General features: G+C 40.5%; 1 protein-coding gene and 1 non-coding gene across 2 annotated transcripts in view; both read left to right on the top strand.

The window, feature by feature from the left end:
* Positions 1-381: 381 nt before the first annotated feature.
* HACL1 (2-hydroxyacyl-CoA lyase 1) overlaps positions 382-22,478 on the top strand; it is a 36,356-nt gene continuing 14,259 nt past the window's right edge. Inside the window, exons 1-10 of the mRNA XM_049766139.1 lie at positions 382-527; positions 867-971; positions 8,009-8,049; positions 8,836-8,916; positions 11,195-11,267; positions 14,115-14,192; positions 16,503-16,597; positions 17,539-17,651; positions 18,543-18,678; positions 21,142-21,247. Coding sequence (XP_049622096.1) covers positions 438-527; positions 867-971; positions 8,009-8,049; positions 8,836-8,916; positions 11,195-11,267; positions 14,115-14,192; positions 16,503-16,597; positions 17,539-17,651; positions 18,543-18,678; positions 21,142-21,247 — 918 coding nt within the window. The 5' untranslated portion in view covers positions 382-437. The remainder of the gene's footprint in view (positions 528-866; positions 972-8,008; positions 8,050-8,835; positions 8,917-11,194; positions 11,268-14,114; positions 14,193-16,502; positions 16,598-17,538; positions 17,652-18,542; positions 18,679-21,141; positions 21,248-22,478) is intronic.
* Positions 21,823-21,903, top strand: LOC125998426 (small nucleolar RNA SNORD45). The gene has a single exon (XR_007491996.1). It is a non-coding gene; the product is annotated as a small nucleolar RNA SNORD45 (small nucleolar RNA).

Genomic DNA, 22,478 nt, shown 5'->3' on the forward strand with positions numbered 1-22,478 from the left:
AGGAATCAGCCTGCAATCCATTGAGAAAAACCTAAACCGGAAGTGGCTGTCTATGCCACGCCCCTTCATCTCAGCCCACCTGCAGCCTCGCCTTCACCCGGGAGCCCCTCGCTAGGGCGCTTCCGAATCGTTGGGGTCAGCAGGCCTGAGACGCTCCTTTACCTTATTCAGCATTGGTCGCTGCCTCCTGCTAGTCCCGCCTCTTGGGGGCTCTGCCAGAATCCGATTGGCTCCTGACTGAAGGACGGCAGAACGCACTTTATACAAACCCGTCGCCCCGCCCCTAAGGGGGCGTATCTTCTATGCTCCCGCCCCTTCCATCCTATTATTTAAGACAATTGGTTGCCCGCCTCCAGTCAGTCCGTCAATCTGAGAGGGGCGGAAAGGTTACCTTCTTCTTTGAGGGTGACTCCTTTAGCCAGCCAAGCCGTGGAAAGATGCCGAAAAGAGATTCGGAGCGCGGCCACGACGGAAATGAGGAGGAGGTGTCCGGCGCTAAAGTTATCGCCCAGGCTCTGAAAGCACAAGTATGAGGGGACCCCACGCGGGGTGGAGCGGAAGTGGGGGCGGGGCTTAGTCGTTGCCATGGATACGAGAAAGGGGCGGTGCCCGGACGTCGCCACGGGGACGAGAAAAGTGCGGGGTGGAGCCTAGATGTTGCCATGGGGACGATAAAAGCGTGGGGGCGGGGCCTAGACGTTGCCGTGGAGACGAGAAAGGCGTGGGGCGGGGCTTGGTAGAATGGATGGAGATGGGCCATTCCTTGCCTACCTAGCTGGGAAGGGACCTTGTGGCTGAGGTGAACCTTTGAGCTTCATTCATTCATTCATTCATTCATTCCCTTGCTTTTTTGGGTCCAAATTCAGAATGTGGAGTACATGTTTGGCATCGTGGGCATCCCCGTGACCGAAATCGCCCTTGCCGCTCAGGAAGTGGGCATCAGATACGTCGGGATGAGGAATGAGCAGGCGGTGAGTTATGGAAGCTGGGGAGACCAGCTTGGGAAAAGAAGCATGACAGTGGTCATAAAAACGTTTGGAAGACTTTCTGCCTTACTTGAACTTGACACACGTCCATCATCCAACAACTCTTGTTAATCCTGGATGATAGATGAGACACGAAGTTAGATTTATTCTAAGATGGCAAGTGCTCTCGTGGCAGAGCTGGTATTTCGAGTCTGAAGTCTCTGCTTTGTTTTAGGGGAGAGGACATTCCCAACCAGTTTCAGGGTCTATGAGGACCAGTCTAGCCATAATCCGGGGACTCAAGAGTCACATCCCATGGTGTTCAGGGGTCAGTAGAGCCCTACTCATGCTACTAGGGAGCCCTCAGTGCCAGATATCAAACATGCCCATACATGTGCTCCAGCCCTTTGCACTGACTCAGGAATCCACATATCTAACACTATCCTGTATTAGTGTCAGAATCGGGAGGCACAGTTTCCCATTTTTTAAATATTACTTTATTTCAACACTGTGGTTATTAGGTTGTTCTTAATACAGTTGTTCTTTTTTTTAATTACAGATACAAAGTTGTTTATGATTGAGTTTCAGTCATGCAATGTACAATACCCTTCTCCAGTGCACATTTCCAATGCCCCCCATCCCCTCTGCCTTGCCTCTGGGTCATCCATTTTTCTTCTCTCTCTTTGTCTTTTTCATCTTTTCTTTTTTTTTTAGACACTGGTTTGCAATGCTATTGAAGGGGTATGTATCATGCCTATTATTTTTATCTCCCTTTATCACACAATTCTTGTCCAGAGTGATAATTTCCAACTATTATTGTCATAGTCAATTTCCCATCTTTATGCTGACTGCTGTTTGTTTTCTTTTGGTAGTTGATTTAAAAACTTTTTAATTTTATATTTAAACACGATGATGCATAAGGTTTTTCATTCGATGTTCCCAAACCAACCCCACCATTTCTCCAGAATGTCCCACTTCCCCCTCTTCTCCCTTAGTAGGCACAATAGACACAAACAACTTTAACTCCCATTTCTTATTACAACAAAGTGGCAAATGAAATTGTCAAAAAAAATCAATTAAAGTTTGTGGTAATAGTTATATCTCATAATGACTAAAGTCATTAAAGATTTACTGAAGTAGTGGGTGCTGATTGGGCCTTATGTATTACTGTTTTTGTTCATTGAGCTTGGTGGACTTTTTTTTTTTAACTTTCCCATCAAATTTGCAGCACTCTTTTTTTTTTTCTTTTTGGATCACACCTGGCAGCGCTCAGGGGTTACTTCTGTCTCTATGCTCAGAAATCGCTCCTGGCAGGCTCGGGACCATATGGGATGCCGGGATTCGAACCACTGTCCTTTTGCATGCAAGGCAAATGCCTTGCCTCCATGCTCTCTCTGGCCCTAAATTTGCAGCACTCTTAATGGACTGTCAGTCCATAGGAGCTGTTGGACTGAGATAACTTGGCAACTGCGTTTGTGGGGTGGTTATAGCTGCCATACTGTCTAGAAACAAGGAAGACATGGGGATTATGCCTGCATTCACTCCAAAAAAGCTCCGGTGATATTAATCTGAGGTGTGGTCAGATTGGCATCTCTGCAAGGAAGTGCAGAGTGCACAGAGTGACAGTGATGAGGCAGGCTATTGGGAAACAGTGATTCTGGGTGATGGAAGCTGCAAGTTTGGCTTTGGCAGGATAGAGTCTTGGCCCACCTTCTCCTCCTGAGATGGCCAGCTTTGTGCTGTATTGGCCGGTGTAGCCATAATCTTTCACAGCTCAGTTTACATTTCATTCAAGAAAAGTCTTTGGAGCTGGCCCACTTCAAACATCTGGAAATCAACCTTTTTTCTTTTTTTCTTTTTTTTGGTTTTTGGATCACACCTGGCAGCATTCAGGGGTTACTCCTGGCTCTACGCTCAGAAATCACTCCTGGCAGGCTCGGGGGACCATATGCGATGCCGGGATTCAAACCACTGTCCTTTTGCATGCAAGGCAAACACCTTACCTCCATGCTATCTCTCCGGCCCCGGAAATGAACCTTTAACCAGGGGTCTCAAACTTGAGACCGGCGGGCCGTTTGCAGCCCTCTGTACAACATTTTGTGGCCCTTCCCTAGAGAATCTTTTTTTGTTTTGTTTTGTTTTAGTTGTTTGGGTCACACCTCCCAATGTTCAATGCTTACTACTGACTTTGCACTCAAGGATCACCCCGACTTTGCCTCCTGCGGCCCCCAGGTAAATTGAGTTTGAGACCCCTGCTAGAGTGCCTGCCTATTGCTTTAGAGGCTATTACCACCCTGGTCTATTTCAGTGCTCTCCTCCCTCCATCTCACTTCCTCACTTTGGGAAACACCAAAAAGAGGCTTTCTATATGTTTCATTAAATGGCATCTTTTATCTCCAAAATATGAGAATTGTACATTTTTCTGTTTCTACTTTTTGCTTTAAGACTAACAAGTTCTGGGCTGGAGAGATAGTACAGTGAGCGTGCTTGACTACAGTGGAGAGATAGCACGCTGGGATGCAGATTAATCCCCAGCATCCATATCAGGGTGATTCCTGAGTGCAGAGCCAGAGAAACCCCTGAGCACCACCAGGTATGTCCCAGAAACAAAAACAAAATAAAAACAAACAAAAAAGACTAACAAGTCTTGGGATCAGAGAGTAGTACAGTTGGTAGGGTGCTTACCTTGCATGTGGCCAAACTGGTTTCAATCCCTGACACCCCAACCCCTCCAGGAGTGATTACTGATGGCAGAGCCCAGGAGTAAGCCCTGAGCACTACAGTATGTGGCCCAAAAAGAAAAAATAATTTTATAGGTCTTGTGTTTACTTAGAACAACATTCTGTTTTTTCACCTGTGTAGGAAGGTGAAACAATTACTCTATTCAGGGGACCCATACTTTAGTGTTTTTCTAGAAGTGGAATATCCAGTTTCTTATCTTTTCCAGTGATCAGTTCTATGTGGCTGGAGTGATTGAGGGACACAAGAACTATACCCAGTAGAGCTGGAGTTGGGGCATGCAGAGATTGGAATCACAGCCAGGGCTCTGCACATGCCAGACATGTATTTTGCCATTTTAGCTATCTCTCCAATCCCTGGTTTATTTTTTACATAAGTATTTATTGAGGTCCCATTTATTATATACAAGCTGTAGTATACTACCTATATAAGGAAATTAAATCTTAACTTTTATGTTGTTCACAGCCCAAGAAGGTGGTGGGCAAGGCACAGAAAAAAAATAAACAAATTATTCAATATCAAAATTCCCCAAAAATATATGTCTGAAGAAGAGAACATATAAAGGATAGCTGCAATTTTTTTTTTTTTTGGTTTTTGGGCCACACCCGGTGACGCTCAGGGGTTACTCCTGGCTATATGCGCTCAGGCTTGGGGGACCATATGGGACGCCGGGGGATCGAACCGAGGTCTGTGTCCTAGGCTAGCGCAGGTAAGGCAGGCACCTTACCTCCAGCGCCACCGCCCGGCCCCTAGCTGCAATTTTTTTAATGGGACAAGAATGATTAATGTCTATAGAGGTTAAGTTTGTGTTGTATTTTTAAGGCCCCTTCAAGGCATGTTGGGCTATGAGACTGGATGGATAACCAAAGGGAAAGAAAGTTCCCTAAAATTGTGAAAGGAATCAGACTTCTGGAAAAATAAACATTGGGTGACATTGTGAATGTTTTTCTCAATAGGTGGGAATAAACCTTCTTGAGCTTATAGTAGGTTAAAGTGTAAACCTCGTTGGGTCTAACCATCTGCCAAGATGATTTTTATGGCAGCACAGAGTGTATATAAGCAGGTCAGTCTGACATTTTATTGCAATAGAAACTTAGTTGAGAGTCTCCTAAGGGTCCATTAGCTTTGTTGGGCTCTGGATATGAAGAATTATTATGAACAGTTTCTAGTTCTAAAGTGACTTATAACCTAGTGTGGAACCATGTACAAGTAATGTTGTTATATTATGTTGAGTACTGTGATAGGGATAGACCCCGGGTGCTGTGGAAATCAGCTCAACGTAGACTCTGAGAAAGTCTCTGGAGAAGATGATATGGGAGCTGTCTTGAAAGCTGAGTAGTCTGAGTACTCAGTAACCAGGTAGGAAAGTGAAGGCAGATACTTATGATGAGTCAGAGATTTGGGCAGGTTTGACTACTTAAATTTGGAATCCAAAAAGTCAATTTATAGAGAAAGGTACTAAACTCCAATTGGGATGTAATGAGTCTGAGATATAGAACATTCCTTGTGCATATGTCTGTCCTTTAGTCAGCTTAATGCCGCAGTAATCAAAGGGATCCTAGAGCAGCCAGAGACATGCTTCTGGGCCACTAGTGTAGATCTGTGGTAGCAGCCCAGGACCACTGTACTTGAACAACACCACCCAGCAGGTTCTGCCATTGAATTGTCTGGTCTGTTTGGCCAAGTATTGCTAAGAGTGGCCCCCTCAATCCCTTAGCACTATTCAGGATCCACCACCACCACCACCAGAATGGAATATTCACTAGTGACTGAGTTAAGGGATAAAAGCGAATGTCAGGATATTTAAGAGAATGTTATATAGGTCTAGGACTCTAGAGAAATAGAATGAAGGTTAAGGTGCTTGCAGCTGTGACTGAGACATTGGTTCAAATTCCAGCACCATAGATTGGTTTCCTGAATCCAGAGCCAGGGATGTTCCCCACCAACAAAAGAGAGTGTAAAATGTAGACTCTGAGGCATTCAGAAATCAGGTGAGGAATTGCTACCCAACTGCATGTTAGCATTGAAAGAAAAGGATAATAGGTTGTGACATGTTTTTCATCTGCCAGCAAGTATGTCAGGGATTTAATGCCAAGTATGTCAGGGGATTATATTCTGAGTAATTTGCATGTATTAAGCAATTTCATCCTCACAGCAATGCTGTGAATTATGCTTGTTCTGTAGATGAAACCAAAGTATGGTGTAATTTGCTCACTATATTCAGTAAAAGTTGGGGAGTTGGGATTTCAATTAAAACAGTATGGTTCCAAGAGGCTGCTCTTTTAAAAACAGCATGCACTTTCTGCCTATGTGTGAAGGTACTTGGTAGAGAAATAGAAATAATCAGAAAAATCTATTTTTCTTTTCTTTTTCCTTCTTTTTCTTACTTCCCTTTCTCCCTCTATTCTTCCCTTTTCTCTCTTTTTTTCTCCCTTCCTCTAACCTCCCTTCTCCTCTTTCTTCCTTCTTTTTGTTCCTTCCCCCTCCCCTCTTCCTCACTCACTCCCTCCCTCCCTCCTTCCCTCCCTCCCTCCTTCCCTCCATCCCTCCCTCCCTCCTTCCTTCCTCTGGAACCAAGGGCATCATATATACAGGGCAAGGGCTCTACCACTGATCTACATTCCTGGACCTTCCACTATTGATATATTTTACCAGAATTATATATATATACATATATATTGTTATTTTTGTTGTTATTTATTTGTTTTATTGAGCCATGCCTAGTGGTGCTCAGGGGTAACTCTTGGTTAATTGCTCGGAGTTACTATGAGAGGAGACCATGTGATTCAGGAGGTCAGACCAGGCTTTCTGCATGCAAAACATGTGCACTAGTACTTTGAACTCTCTCCCTTGCTCACTAACATAATTACTTCATGTTTTATATTTTACCTTCCGCAGCAACATTCTTGCCCTCCTATAATGAATGATAGGCAGTCCTTCTTGTTTTTTATTTTGCGTTGTTTCGCTTTTACTTGTTTGATTTAAGCACTGTGGTTACAAAATGGTTCATTGTTGGGTTTCAGTCATACAATGTGTCACCAGTGCACCTTTCTCACAACTGATGTCCCCATTCCCTTTCATCCCCCTGCCTGTCTCTAGGGCAGGCAATTTCCTCTCTCTCTCTCTCTCTCTCTCTCTCTCTCTCTCTCTCTCTCTCTCTCTCTCTCTCTCTCTCCCTCTTTCCTTTTTAAACTGTGGTTTGCACTATTATTAATGGAGAGCCTTGCATTGTCACTTTATCCCTTTGTCTATTTCTTGTCCAGAACTATCATATCAGTTCCAGCTATCTTTGTCTAACAGACCCTTCTCTACTCTAACTGCACTAACTGCTCTTTGTGGTGAGCTTCCTCCAATAGCCCTGGACCTCCTGACTTAGTATAGAAGGTGAAGTACTGGCCTTGCATGCTACTGCAGCAGCTACAATTCAAATTTGAATCCCAGGTACCACATGCGATTTCCCCCAAGCTTTGCCATGGTTCACTCCTGAGCATAGATTTAGGAGTAGCCTCTGAGCACCACTGGGAGTGACCCAACTCCCCTCCCCAAATTATGATTTATAAAATTTTAATTTGTACTTACTCCCCTTTATGCAGGTTTGTTTAAGTTTGGTACATGATACGTAAAGTTGAATGTGAAGTTTAGAATATACCCAATTTTTTATTATTCCTAAAATATGACAAAAGATAATATAGGCAAATATTCCCAATGAACAAAACAACAAAACAGAACAAAACAAAAATTGATTCTTTGAAAAGATCAGTATTTAATAAATCCTAGGTAAGATTAAAGAAGAGAACACATATTACCACTATTACAAATAAAAAAGAGCACATTCCTATTAGTCTTTATTTAAGCATAAAGTAATTATAAGAACATACTATAAGTAACAGACCATATAGGTTTTTGGAAAACCAAAAACTAGATCCTGGGCCAAAGTGATAGCACAAACAGGTGCTATCAGCCTGTGTGGGTTCAATTCTCAGCATCCCATATGGTCCTCCAAGCACTACCAGGACTAATTCCTGAGTGCAGAGGTAAGAGTAACCTTGGAACATCACTGGGCATGGCCCCAAAACAACAAAACCCCAAAACTCAAAAACCAAAACCCAAAACCCCTAAATTCCAGACCTAGTCTGTTTTTTCTTTAAATTTATAGGTAGAACATATTAAGATGAAAATAAATGGTTTCAATTTATTCTAACTTTACTACTAAGTTCTAATGTCTTCATTAATGATTTGTTATTTTATATACACTTGCTCTAAAGACACCAACATGCTCACCTCCCAGTGTTTTTCCTTTGTAGGCTTGTTACGCTGCCTCCGCGATCGGATATCTGACAGGCAGGTAAACCAAACTCTATTTTAGCACACTTTCTTTTAAGCAGAGGCTTGTAAATTATTTTCTAAGTATAACACGGCAAGATAAATACTATGGAGATTTTTGTCCTTGAGTGCTTTAAACTTTTAGAAACTTACTTCTAGGATAAAGTGTTCAAGTTCAGTTTTGAAAAACCTGGGCAGTTTTCATTAAAATGTTCTTTCAGAGATCAAGTGGCATTCATTTGCTCAGAAATTTGAAGAAACATATTTTGCTCCCCATACAAGCATCAAAATGTGCTTTTTCATGCAGTTAATTTTACTGTCCAAATATAATCACTTTAAAATAGGATGGTGTTAATAAAATACAATGTGATAATGATATATAAATTCATTTCTTAAAGGTAGGAAGTATAATCTTGTTGTTTTTTGGACCATACCCAGTGGCGCTCAGGAGTTACTCCTAGCTCTGCCCTCAGGGGTGTGCAGGCTTTGTGGTGAGGCATAGGATACCAGGAATGAAACCTGGTCATATATGCAATCAAGTATCCACTGTGCTATTTCTCTGGTCTAAAGAAAATGCAATCTTGCCTTTTACAGTCTTTTTTTTTTTTAAATCTTTCTTGTACTTTATTTTAAATAGATAAAAGTCACTCAAAAGTCATTCTAGTAATTACTTTGCCAATAATAACCAAGATTCACAAATTCTTCCTTTTAAAGTTTGAGGAAGTTGCTACATTTAACCTTAAAATGATAGGAATCTGTTAATCCTTATGAAATATTTTAAGTAAAATTAATTCTATTTTGCTTCTAGGCCCGGAGTTTGCCTCGTCGTTTCTGGCCCAGGTCTCATCCATGCGTTGGGTGGTATGGCAAATGCAAACATGAACTGCTGGTAATTGATATTCTTGAACATATTTATTAAAATATAGTCCAACCCCCATCTAGAAAGGGAAGACTTGGGGATAGCTTAGTAAACAATTATATTAAGATAATCAGGAAGAAAATGTTAAAACGCCAGTAATTTTTTTACTTAGAGGTAGAAATTGTTAATATTTTATACATAAATGTAGATATTTGTCTTGATGTGGATGTATATTGCTCTCTCTCTCTCCCTCTCTCTCTCTCTTTCTCTCTCTCTCTCTCTCTCTCTCTCTCTGTTTTTGGTTTTGTTTTGTATTGGGAATGCACCCAGTAATGCTCAGAGATTGCTCTTGACTGCACTCGGGAGTTTCTCCTGAAGGTGCTTGGGGGACAGTATGGATGCTGGGGATATACAAGGCAAGTGCTCTACTCCTACTCACTGGCCCATACTGGTCTCTAAATAATTTTTTAAAGGTTCAATATATAAATATTTGTGATATCATACATAATTAGCAAACAGTTGAAATTCTTATATTTGTTATTATTTTTGTTGTTTTTGGGTCACACCTAGTAATGCTCAGGGGTTACTCCTGACTCTGCTTTCAGATCATTCCTATTTAGGATCATAGGATCCAGGGATTGAATCCTGGTTGGCTACATGCAAGGCAAACTCTATCCATTGTGCTATTCTTCTGGCCCCTTATTAAGTATTTTTATATGCTGCTTAATATTTCACAACTCTTTGGTCTTAAACTTAACCATCTCTAGCACTTTATCAATAAGATTCTATTAATATTTTATTTGATAGCTTCTTACCATATTTTAATCAATTCATAAAATACTTAATCAGCCTAGTAGAAAGAATGTTGTTTACTTTCTTGCTATGTGTCTCTTATAGTTCCTTCTTTTTATCATTCTCTTTTTAAATTTATTTTAGGGTTGCATACTTTCTTGAGTAATTTTAGATTTGCTGTATCTTTTCTTTTCTCCTTGAAGAGTAAGAAGTGTATTGCAGTCAGGAATATAAATCACGGGTAGGGTGTATGCTTTGCAAATATGAGTCTCTGAGTTCAATTTCCAACACCAAAGAGAAAGAACCCAGAAGTTCTGAGGAATTGTTCTTATTCTTTGATTTTTCAAATACGCTTAGGAAATTCTGATCATTTGTACTTTATAAGGAAGAGGAACAATAAAAAATTCATTTTATGTAACATTTTATGTAACAACATCCTAAAGGAGTGGATGAGGGGAACATGGAAGAAAATATTTATTGTCTCTGATTTTTTCTTTTCTTTTCTTTCTTTTTTTTTTTTTTTTTTTGATTTTTGGGTCACACCTGGAGGTGCTCAGGGGTTACTCCTGGCTCTACGCTCAGAAATCACTCCTGGCAGGCTCTGGGGACCATAAGGGATGCCGGGATTCGAACCATCTTTGGTTCTGGATCGGTCACTTGCAAGGCAAACGCCCTACCGCTGTGCTCTCTCTCTGGCCTCTGTCTCTGATTTATCTAAAACCAAGGAAGATTATATCACACCAAGTTTTCCTAACTCTTTTTTGGGGATATTCAGAAGGTGTTGAGGTGGGGAGTGCAGGCTACATCCAGAAGTGTTCAGGGGGGCCGGTAGGTAGGTCATTTGCTTTGCATGCAGCCGACCCAGGCTCGATATCTGGCATCCCATATGGTCCCCAGAGCCTGCCAGGAGTGATTTCTGAGCACAAAACTAGGAGTTACTCCTGAGTGCCACCAGATGTGGGCCACACCCCCCCCCCAAAAAGAGAAGTGTTCATTGGATTACTACTGGCTCTGTTCTCAGAGATCACTCTTGTGAGACTGGGGGAGCGAACCATATGGGATATTGGGGATTGAATTTGGGTTGACTTCATTGCAGGCAAGGTCCCTACCAGAAGTACTATCTCTCTGGTGCTTCTAAATCTTTTTATCTACAGTTCCTCCTACCCTTTCCTCCCTCCTTCCTTCTTTTCTCTCTCTTCCTCTCTTCCTCTTCTTCCTTCCTCCCTTCTTCCCTCACTTTCTTTTTTTTTTCCTTCCCTCCCTTTCTTCCATCTTCTTTCTTTCTTCAGTCCTGCAGTGCTCAGGTTATCAGGTGGTGCTGGGAATGGAACCCAGGCCTCCTTCATACAAGACTATGCTCTGCCTATTGAACTATCTCTCCAGCTCCTAATTTATAGTTTTTTTTGTAAGGTCTTTGTGAGTCTCTCCCTCATTTTATTGAGTGTTTATTCTTTGTTGGGTAGACTTTTGGATATTTCACATATTATAATGTTCTTTGTAAAAACTAACCTTTCAGGCCTGTGATTGTGATTGGTGGTTCTTCCGAGAGAAGTCAGGAAACTATGGGAGCTTTTCAGGAGTTTCCTCAGGTACCATACTCTTAAGTTTCTTTTCCATTGAAGTTCAATAGAATAATTAATTATATACCATTTAAATTAAGATTTGTTATTTAGTTGTTTTTATTAGGGGGTGGCTTCCCAGACTTCTTACCTAGCTATGCTTGGCCAGCCAGGCTGGTGGTTCAATGCAAGGCCACCGGACAGTGCAGGAGTTGTACCCAGTGATACTGGGGAAGCAGGAAGGTGGACCATGTGATGAAGAGGATCAAACTCTGGTCAACAGCATGCAAAGTAGACCCCTCGGCCACTGTACTCTCTCGTGTCCTCACAGCATTAAAATTTATTGTGAAGAAATAAAACTGTCTGAAACATAAATATAAAACAATAGAAGTACTTGAGTTAATGTGAAGATAATTTTTTTTAAAACTATAGGACAATCTTTGCATGGACTGTAAGAGAAAGTAGGCTCTGCTCTTCTAAGAAATACATCTTTTTGAAAGACTGAATTAGTTATTCAAAGAAAAAAGAAGAGACAGGAATAAAAATCATTTGGGATTGTACCTGTCAGACTTTTAGAAAAGAAAAAGTTGAGAGGGGAATAAGTCCTTCTAAAAATGACTACTAGTACACTCTGGGCAAGTTTATTTTAGGAGACTTAAGGGAAATATTTTAAAAATTTTAGGGGCCAGAGTAATATACAGTGGATAATACATGTGCCTTATGCAGAACTGATCTAGGTTTGATCCCCAACATCCTATATAGTTTTCTGAGCACTACCGCATGACCAGTAGTGATCTCTGAACTCAGAGCCAGGAATAAACTCTGACCACTTTGTGGCCCCTTCTCAAAACATATTTTAAAACATGAGAAAAAAAAATCTATAAATTAATACAGTTTTAAGAATAGTTGTAGAATGTAAAAGGTAAGAATGAATGATTAGGGGCCGGAGAGATAGCATGGAGGTAAGGCATTTGCCTTTCATGCAGAAGGTCATTGGTTCAAATCCCGGCATCCCGTATGGTCCCCCATGCCTGCCAGGAGCAATTTCTGAGCATGGAGCCAGGAGTAACCCCTGAGCACTGCCGGGTGTGACCCAAAAACCACAAAAAAAAAAAATAAAAAAAAAAAAAAAAAAAAAGAATGATTAGGGGCGGGAATGATAGCACAGTGGGTAGGGCAATTTGCTTTACATGTAGCTGACATGGGTTTGATCACCAGCATCTCACATGGTTTCACACGCCCACCAGGAGTGGTTCCTGAGCCAAAAATAACCCTTGGCATCTCCAGGTGTGGCAAAAAAAAAAAAAAGATTAACTTTTAAACTATGATTATATAGTGAGAACTTAAAGATATAAGCCAAAATTTATAACTGACATACTAATATAACACCCTAGATAGGTTAATGCAAGTTACACACACACACACACACACACACACACACACACACACACACCATTCATTGTTGTGGGAACCACATGTGATTGTATGTAGGAATAGGGATCGAACTCAGAGCCTTACATACACAAGGCCTTTGCTCTACCACTTAAGCCACATAGTTGGCTCTAAAGGTTGTATTTTTATGTTTTCCAAAGGGAATTAAAATTTCATTTAATGATAAATAATAGCTATATAAAAAATGCTGATATGAGGGACACCATCACTTTTTTGTTTGTTTTGTTTCTGGGCTACACCTGGTAGTATTCAGGGTCTGTCAAAGTTTGGGGCACCACACATGGTGTTAGGGAATGAACTTGAGTTAGCAAGACAAAACCTTACCTGCTATTCTATCTCTCTGACTCCTACTGTCACTTTCTTTTTTTTTTTTTCTTGGTTTTTGGGCCACACCCGGCGTTGCTTAGGGGTTACTCCTGGCTGTCTGCTCAGAAATAGCTCCTGGCAGGCACAGGGGACCATATGGGACACCAGGATTTGAACCAACCACCTTTGGTCCTGGATCAGCTGCTTGCAAGGCAAACACCGCTGTGCTATCTCTCCGGGCCCTACTGTCACTTTTTTAATCCATTTATCCTCTCTCTAGCAGTTCATGAGTCTTTTCTCCTGTATTGTGATAGATACTGGATATTATCAAACAACCACTTGAAAATTTGAGAAATTTTCAAATTTTCTCAAGATGAGAAATTGAATTGAGTAAATAGTGTTATTTTAATTTTCTTGCTAAATCTTTGTATGACAGAAATTTGATTGTAATTTGCATAGATTTATTTATTTATTTATTTTGGTTTTTGGGCCACACCCATTTGACGCTCAGGGGTTACTCCTGGCTATACGTTCAGAAATAGCTCCTTGCTTGGGGGGACCATATAGGACACCAGGGGATCGAACCGTGGTCCGTCCTACGCTAGTGCTTGCAAGGCAGACACCTTACCTCTAGCGCCACCTTCCCGGCCCCAATTTATTTGTTTTTGTTTGTTCCTGAGTCACATCTGGTGGTGCTCAGGGCTTAATCCTGGCTCTGCACTCAGCGATATCACTCCTGATAGGGTTCAGGGAACATTGGGGTGCCAGGAATAGCAACTGAGTCTGAAACATGCAAGGCAAGCACTCTGCCTGCTATTCTCTCTCTCTGACCTTAGAATAGAATCCTTTCTTCCCTCTTTCCTTCCTTCCTTCTTTCATATGGGATACTGGATTGGCTGTATGCAAAGTAAGTGCCCTACTCACTGTACTCTCATTTCAGCCCCTTGCCTAGGTTTTTCTAAGGAAGAGTTTAACTTTTAACATTTGATCCATCCTGCCACTGAGTATAATCAAAAGCAATGACAACATTTTATCTTCAAAAATGAAAATATAATCAGAATGCTAAGTGGTTTTTGTTGTTGTTGTTGTTTGTTTGTTTGTTTTTGTGTGTGTGCCTAGGTTGAAGCTTGTAGATTATATAGCAAGTTTTCTGCCCGGCCAAGTAGCATAGAAGCTATTCCTTCAATGATTGAAAAGGTACAGTATTTAATTTCAAGCTCTTCAACTCAATTGCCTTTTCTTAATGATTCAAACCTGTGTTATTTTAGTTTCATTAGAATGAATAACAGTATTACAACGGTTAAAAATATCATTGTTACGGTTATTTACAATTGAATGTTTATTGCCATTATGTTGAGTTAACAGAAACAGATGCCAGTTTAGTTTTGGGGCTCCACCCAACAGTGCTGGGGTTCCACTTAGCTCAGTGGTTTGGGGTGACTCCGGGAAGTGATTGGAGAACCACATGGTGTCAGGGATGGAACTAGGGACTCCTGCATTCCCTTGAGCCATTTTCCTAGTCCCAGATAGAATATTTTTGAAAAACAGTTTTCATACTTTGGGTTTTTAAATTAGTTTTTTTTGTTTAGTTCCTTTTGGGCCACAGCTGGTGATACTTCTGGTTCTACATTCATTAACCAACGATTACTCCTGGTTCTGTTCTCAGGAATTACTCCTAGTGGTACTTGAGGGACTATATAGGATGCTGGGGATCTAACCCAGGTCAGCCATGTGCAAGGCAAGTGCCCTAACTGCTGTACTATCGCTCTGGATCCCTTTAAATTAATTTTTAATTGTGAAAAGGTAAAAAGAAATAGAATAAGGAAATCCTGGCTGACTTTCACAAAAGATTAGTTTGCTTTTGCAAAACTCTTCTGTAAGATCTTTTTTTTTTTTTTTGGTTTTGGGGCCACACCCAGCGGCGCTCCGGTGTTACTCCTGGCTATCTGCTCAGAAATATCTCTGGAGACCACATGGGACGCCGGGATTTGAACCAACCACCTTAGGTCCTGGATCAGCTGCTTGCAAGGCATACACTGCTGTGCTCTCTGTGGCCCCAAGATATTTTTTTTGTAAATTAAAATCTTTTCATCATTTTTGTTTTTACCAAAGAGTAGTTCTGAAAATATTGTTGCACTTAAGACTGTATCTTAGTTAATGAAACAGCATATGACAAATGGATTTGAATTAATATTTATGTGTAAAGTTACCTTTGAACTCTTTCAAAATCATTTGTTAACACCTGTTACAACATCATAATTTTAGAAAACTTTCCCAAAGCAGTTAAATTGGCTGCAGTGAAAGTTAAGATTTGGCAGACAGAACCTAGTGGAAGATCTCTAAGGTCAAAGTCTAACAGCACATGAATTTGAAAGCCCTTGCTAAAAGAAGTTATAAGGAAATAAAATTACTGAATTATAACTACCTGAGTTTGTAGATTAGAATTTAAAATGGACAAAAAGGCAAAATAAGATGAACCAATAAGCACTGGCAATAGAGTTAAGTTATGTGGGTAGGCCAGGAGCAAAGAATGAAAGGAAGAGTAGAGGAAAACAAGCGTGAAGAATTTATTCCAAAGACATAATTAGCCAAATAATGCAATATAATGCTTATGTTGGATAGATTATAATAGAGAAAAAGCTCTCTGTATCTTCTTTCTCTCCCCTTCCTCTCTTTCTTCTCCTGTTCTTTTTTCCCAAGTAAGACTTTATTTTTAATTTAATTTAATTTAATTTAATGTTTTGGTTTTGGAGCCACATCTAGTGGTTTTTGGGGGAGTTACTCTGGCCTACGTGCTTTGGGAGGGAATATCTCCAAGATGCTCAGGTGTCCTTTTAGCACCAGGGATCTAATGTAATTTTCCTGCATACAAAAATTGCACTCTAGCCCTTTAAACTAGTTTTCCATCCTATCCCAACTTTTCTCTGCCTTTGAAGCAAAAATACCTTTCTAAAGCATGGAATTAATAGCATTTCAGGGTTTTTTTTTTGAGGGGGGGGGTTTCGGGCCACATCCATTTGATGCTCAGGGTTTACTCCTGGCTAAGCACTCAGAAATTGCCCCTAGCTTGGGGGGTCCATATGGGACGCCAGGGGATCGAACCGTGGTCCTTCCTTGGCTAGCACTTGCAAGGCAGACACCTTACCTCTAGCGCCACCTCGCCGGCCCCAGCATTTCAGTTTTTAATTAAAATGATTTATTGGTCCAACCAAGGATATCCATTAAGATAGTACTTTTATCACAAATTTTTTTTTGTTTTTGGACCACACCCAATGATGCTTGGGGTTACTCCTGGTTATGTGCTCAGAAATTGCTCCTGGCTTGAGAGGCCATATGGGATGCTGAGGGATCGAACTGTGGTCCATCCTAGGTTAGTGCTTGCAAGGCAGACGCCTTAACCGCTAGTGCCACCGTTTTGGCCCCTTTTATCACAATTTTAAAATTGTCTTTGAATGAAATAATAAAGACTGAAAATTTTATAATACTTTATGTTTGTAATAAACTTAGGCCGTGAGAAGCAGTATTTATGGCCGTCCAGGTGCCTGCTATGTTGATATACCTGCAGATTTTGTAAACCTCCAAGTGAATGTGGATTCTATAAAGTGAGTGATGCTATACTGATTTTCTTTATGAGTTGTTGTTAACATAGTGATCTAAGAATTTGTTTAGCAGTTTTTAAGTTAATCTTTATGTGTTTTAAGTCCTGATGATTTAGTAGTTAAAGTGAATTCTGGCCAAAGTGAATTTTCTTAATTAAAATGGCTTTATTTAGTAATTATTTGGGGGAGTAATTTATTTTTGCTTGCTTTTTGTTTTAGGTCACATCCAGTGTTGTTCAGGCTGTCTTTACATCTGTCTTTGCACTGAGGAATCACTCCTGGCAGTGCTTGGGGACCACATGGGACGCCAAGGATATAGCCTGGGTCAGCCTCATACAGAGCAAGCTAGACTAGCTCTCTGGCCCCTGTGGGGTTAATTTCTATAAAATATTTGGAGCTGCAGAAACCCTCATTTGAAATTACTATTCTAGTATTCATAACTAATTTACCCCCATTAATAGCTAGGTTACTTAGAATTTTCATGTCAATCAAGAAATTTTGGAACTTTCAAAAAAGTTGTAATAAAAAAATATATGGTGTGGCTGGAGTGATAGCAGAGTAGGTCGGATATGTCTTGCATGCAACCAAACCAGATATGATCCCCCACAGCCATATGGTCCTCTGAGCCTGCCAGGAGTAATTTCTTAGCACAGAGCCAGGAGTAATCCCTGAGCATCCCTGGGTGTAGCCTTAAAACCAAAATAAATAAATATAGTACCATTTTGAGAACCTACAAAAATTGGTAAAATATAAATTAGTAAAATTAATTATACACATACTTACACATGTATATGTTTGAGTTTGTGGAGCACATGTTGTGATGAATTTGCAAACTGGATTAATGAGGTTTATTGGACTGTCTCATTCTGCCTTTTTACATATTGAATATATTTGCAATGAGAAGTTAAAAGTGGGCCATTGTATTGAACAGAATCTGTTTGCAGGTACACAGAATGCTGTCTTCCGCCTCCTGTCAGCATGGCAGACACCTCTGCCGTGTGTGCCGCAGCAGCTGTGATTAGGAATGCCAAACAACCCCTTCTTATTATTGGAAAAGGTAGTGTTAAATGTTATTCTGACTTTTCCTAGGCTTTTGAAAGCATGCTTATTCTTTGTAGAAATCGTCTTATTTGTTTACAAGTATCTGCTCAAATGTTTGAAATTGGAATAAGATTTCTCTTCATCTCTGTTTATTCATTTTGAAGTAATAAATTTTTCCTTAGAGCCTGGAAGTCTTGTCCACTTCAGGGTATACTATGTATTAGCACATTCTTTTGTTCTCATGAGAACAACGTTTTAAAGCATATAGTGCTTTTCTGCTCCTTTTCTGCATATATGTCTTATGTATTGTGATGATAGTATATGGACAGGATTTTTATTGATTTTTTGTTTTTGTTTGTTTTGGTCGGGACTGTGTTTATAGACATGCATTTTTTATTAGTATTTTTATTTAAACACCGTGATTACAAATATGATTGTAGTTGTATGATTACAGTCATGTAAAGAACACCCCCCTTCACCAGTGCAGCATTTCCATCACCGGTGTCCCAAATCTCTCTCCTCCCCACCCCACCCCCACCTGTACTCTAGACAGGCTTTCTACTTCCCTCATTCATTTACATTGTTGAGATAGTTCTCAGTGTATTTATTTCTCTAACTGCACTCATTCTTTGTGGTGAGCTTCATGTCTTGAGCTGGACCTTCCAGCCCTCCTCTCTTTTGTCTCTGAGGATTATTGCAAAAATATCTTTTAATTTTCTTAAAACCCATAGATGAGTGAGGCTATTCTGCGTTTCTCTCCTTCTGACTTAAATCACTCAGCATAATAGATTCCATGTACATTCATGTTAGACATACATTTAAGCCATCTCCCCAGCCCTCTGTGAATTATTAAGAACGAAGTATCCTGAGTCTAGTTAATGTGTTAATATGTTTGTTTTTCTTGTAGGTGCTGCTTATGCCCGTGCAGAAGATAGTATCAGGAGATTGGTGGAACAGTGTAAATTACCCTTTCTGCCCACCCCCATGGGGAAGGGTGTTGTCCCCGACAACCATCCAAACTGTGTAGCTGCTGCCAGATCCAGGTGTGTGGCAGCCAGGTTTTAAATACAGTGTCTTGTGGATTTTAGGCTTCTCTCTCTCTCTTTCTCTCTCTCTCTCACTCTCTCCTCTCTTCTCTCTCTCTCCTCTCTTCTCTCTCTCTCCTCTCTCTCCTCTCTTCTCTTCTCTCTCTCTCCTTTCTCTCTCCTCTCCCTTCTCCTCTCTCCTCTCTCTCCTCTTTCCTTTCTCTCTCACTCTCTCCTCTCTCCTCTTCTCTCCTCTCTCTCTCCTCTCTCTCCCCCCTCTCTCTCCTCTCTCCTTCCTCTCTCTCCTCTCTCCTTTCTCTTTCCTCTCTCTCTCCTCTCTTTGCCCTCTGTCCTCTCTCTCTCCTCTCTCTGTCCTCTCTCTCTGTCCTCTGTTCTCTCTCTCTGTCCTCTGTTCTCTCTCTGTCCTCTGTTCTCTCTCTCTCTCTCTCTCTCTCTCTCTCTCTCTCTCTCTCTCTCTCCACACACACACACACACACACACACACACACACTTTCTTTTTTTTTTTCTTCTTTTTTGGTCACACCCGGCAGTGCTCAGGGGTTGCTTCTGGCTCTACGCTCAGAAATCGCTCCTGGCAGGCTCAGGGGACCATATGGGATGCGGTATTTGAACCACCGTCCTTCTGCACCTAAGGCAAACACCTTACCCGCTGTGCTATCACTCTGGTCCTCTAGGAAAATTTTTGAGAGTCAGGGAGTTTTCTTTTTTAGATTTATCAGAACTGACTGACTGTTTTCCATCATCTTCTGATCCTTCTGCTTTTAGGGGAGAAATATTCCTTTCTTTGAATCATTTCTCATCAGTATGTAGTATTCTGTTTTTCTAGCTGCTTTTTAAGATTTTTAATTTTTTAATTGATTTATTTTTTAAAATGGCAAAAGCTTTTTTTGGGTGCCACACTACACTAACAGTTCTCAAGGCTTTTTTTTTTTTTTTCTCAAGAATCATTCCTGGTGTGTTCAGGGAAACTTATGTAGTACCTGGCATCAAAGAAGCAAAATATGAATGAGATAACAAAAAAGGAAGCAAGATGACTGTTAATATGGGTAGTTAGCAGTAAACAGTCACTAAAATGTTAGAAATTACATTGACAAAATTTTAATATGTAAAAAACTAGTAGTAACATAATCTTATATTTTTTAAAGTAATTTGGAAATAATCTATTGCCTTCAAGAAACTAATATGAAGAAAAAAGGTTAAGATTTAAGCATAAAAGATATATAACTAGGATCCAAAAGAAGAAAGACAATCAGGGTGATCTCACTTACCTATGATAGGTAAAAATAACTGGAATAGGGGCTGGAGAGATAGCATAGTGGTATGGTATTTGCCTTGCAAGAGGCCAACCCAGGACCAACTATGGTTCAAATTCTAGCATCCTCCCATATGGTCCCCTGTGCCTGCCTGGAGCAGTTTCTGAGCAGAGAGCCAGGAGTAACCCCTGAGCACCACCAGGTGTCACCCAAAAACAAAACAAAAAATAAATAAATAACTGGAATAGGAAATGTAATGTAAAAGGGGGATGCCTAGATGACCGTTGACCCCAAAGTTTAGGGAGAAGGACAGAGAAGGAAAGAAATCAATGGAACAGGGAGAAGAAGAGAAAGGACATTAAGAGGAAATGGGTCAGAGCTTCGGATGTGGGAGAATGGTGTAGCTAGACATCCAAATTATAGATTGAACAACACAGAAAACCTGAGATCTAAGCTGTAACCACCCAACTTTGCAATATACCTGCCAAGATGGTGGGAAGTGATGGGAGTATGGGAATACTGGTAGAGGGAAATTGACACTGTTAGTAGTACTGGTGCTGAAATGTTATATCCCCAAAACTCAACTATCAATAACATCATAAATCATAGTTTTTTAATTAAATAAAAATGTTTAAAAAATTGTTTTTACAGGGGGCCGGAGCGATAGCACAGCGGTAAGGCATTTGCTTTGCATGCGGCCAATACAGGATGGACCCAGGTTCAAATCCAGCATCCCATATGGTCCCCTGAGTCTGCCAGGAGCAACTTTTGAGTACAGAGACAGGAGTAAACCCTGAGCACTTCTGGATGTGACCCAAAAACAAAACAAAAAAATTTTTTTTACAAAGATGTACAACTCAGTACTATGAATAGCAAAGCAGTATCCAGCAGTGGAGAAAAGTTCAGATCTTCCTGGTATATACAAATATTATCTATGAAATTTTATAAATTGTATTTATTAATTGATTGACTGGGTTTTGGGCCACACCCAGTGATGATCAAGGGTTACTCCTGGCTCTGTGCTCAGAAATCCTGGCAAGCTCAGGGGCACCATATGGAATGCCAGGAATTGAACTGATCTGTCCTGGGTTGGCCGCATGCAAGCCAAATGCCTTACCGCTGTGCTATCTCTCCAGCCCCTGATATTTTGTAATTAAATACTTAATATGAATATGCTGTTTGTCATATCATATTTTTCCCCCACAGGGCTTTGCAATTTGCTGATGTAATTGTGTTATTTGGTGCCAGATTAAATTGGATTTTACATTTTGGACTTCCTCCAAGATATCAGCCAAATGTAAAGTTCATACAGGTACTCATACAGGAGATATTTATTACTTTATTTTTAGGTGATTGGGGTACTGTTAGCCCAGTGCTTAGGGTATTACTCCCTGACAGTGCTCAAGGGATCATGTGCTAGAGTAAGCCTGGACTCTTGCATGCAAAGCCACTTGTCCTTAATAGTGTAGAAAATACTTCCTACATAGAGGAAACCTGTTCAGCCCACATTGATGAGTCTGATCAGTGAATTCCTGTCAGTTGTTCTTTTTACTATTTACTTTCTTCTACTTTTACTTGGTTTTATGTGGGTTTTTAAAAATATGTTTTGGAAATAAACCCACCAGTGTACAACTGCTATTTCTGTTGTGTGCTGTCACAGGCTAGCTGAGTTGGCCAACACTGAGAGGGATTTTAGTTATTTGATAGGAGGATGGGAGGGAGTGAGGAGTCAGCAAAGAGTAGGTCCTCAGACCAGACACACTTAAGTAGTTGCAACTGAGTCCAATTTATTGGGAGTTATGCTTCATATTTAAGCAAAAAATTATAAATAGTAGGAAATTGGTTGGATCAAGCGTGACTTTTTTTTGCTATAGAATAAACATTATGGGTCAATGATGAGCTGGCATGTATTCTGAAGTCAAAGTTGATTATAACTTTACGATAGCTCTAGAATTACTCTGAGACCTAAGGGAAAAAAAGAATAAACATTACTTGTCAGCACAATCATCTAAACATTATATGTATATTGTAAATTCTTTGTCATCAGTTTTATTTACCATAAACAGGCATCAGAAAAGTACTTATTATTTCCTTTTGGATATGATTCTTGCTAGTCAACAGAAATCAGAAAAATACTTATTCTTTCCTCTTGGATATGATTCTTGCTAATCGACATAGTTAATTGACTTGTTAATCGACAGAGTACAGTCTCATTGTCTATTTAATATTATACCACAGAACTATTGTGGAAAGAGGCAGATGTAATTAAAAGACCAAAAACATGGGGCCAGAATGGTGGCACAAACGGTAGGGCATTTGCCTTGCACACGATAACCTAGGACAGACCGTGGTTCTATCCCCGGGCATCCCATATGGTCCCCCAAGCCAGAAGCAATTTCTGAGTGCATAGCTAGGAGTAACCCCTGAGCATCATTGGGTGTAGCCCAAAAACCAAAAAAGTAAAATAAAATAAAAGACCAGACCCATCTGTAGCCTACACAATACTAAATAAGTAAATTTAAAAAAGGGAGGTGTGAGGAGAT

Source organism: Suncus etruscus, chromosome 20 (assembly GCF_024139225.1).
Source record: "Suncus etruscus isolate mSunEtr1 chromosome 20, mSunEtr1.pri.cur, whole genome shotgun sequence".
Taxonomy (NCBI): Eukaryota; Metazoa; Chordata; class Mammalia; order Eulipotyphla; family Soricidae; genus Suncus; species Suncus etruscus.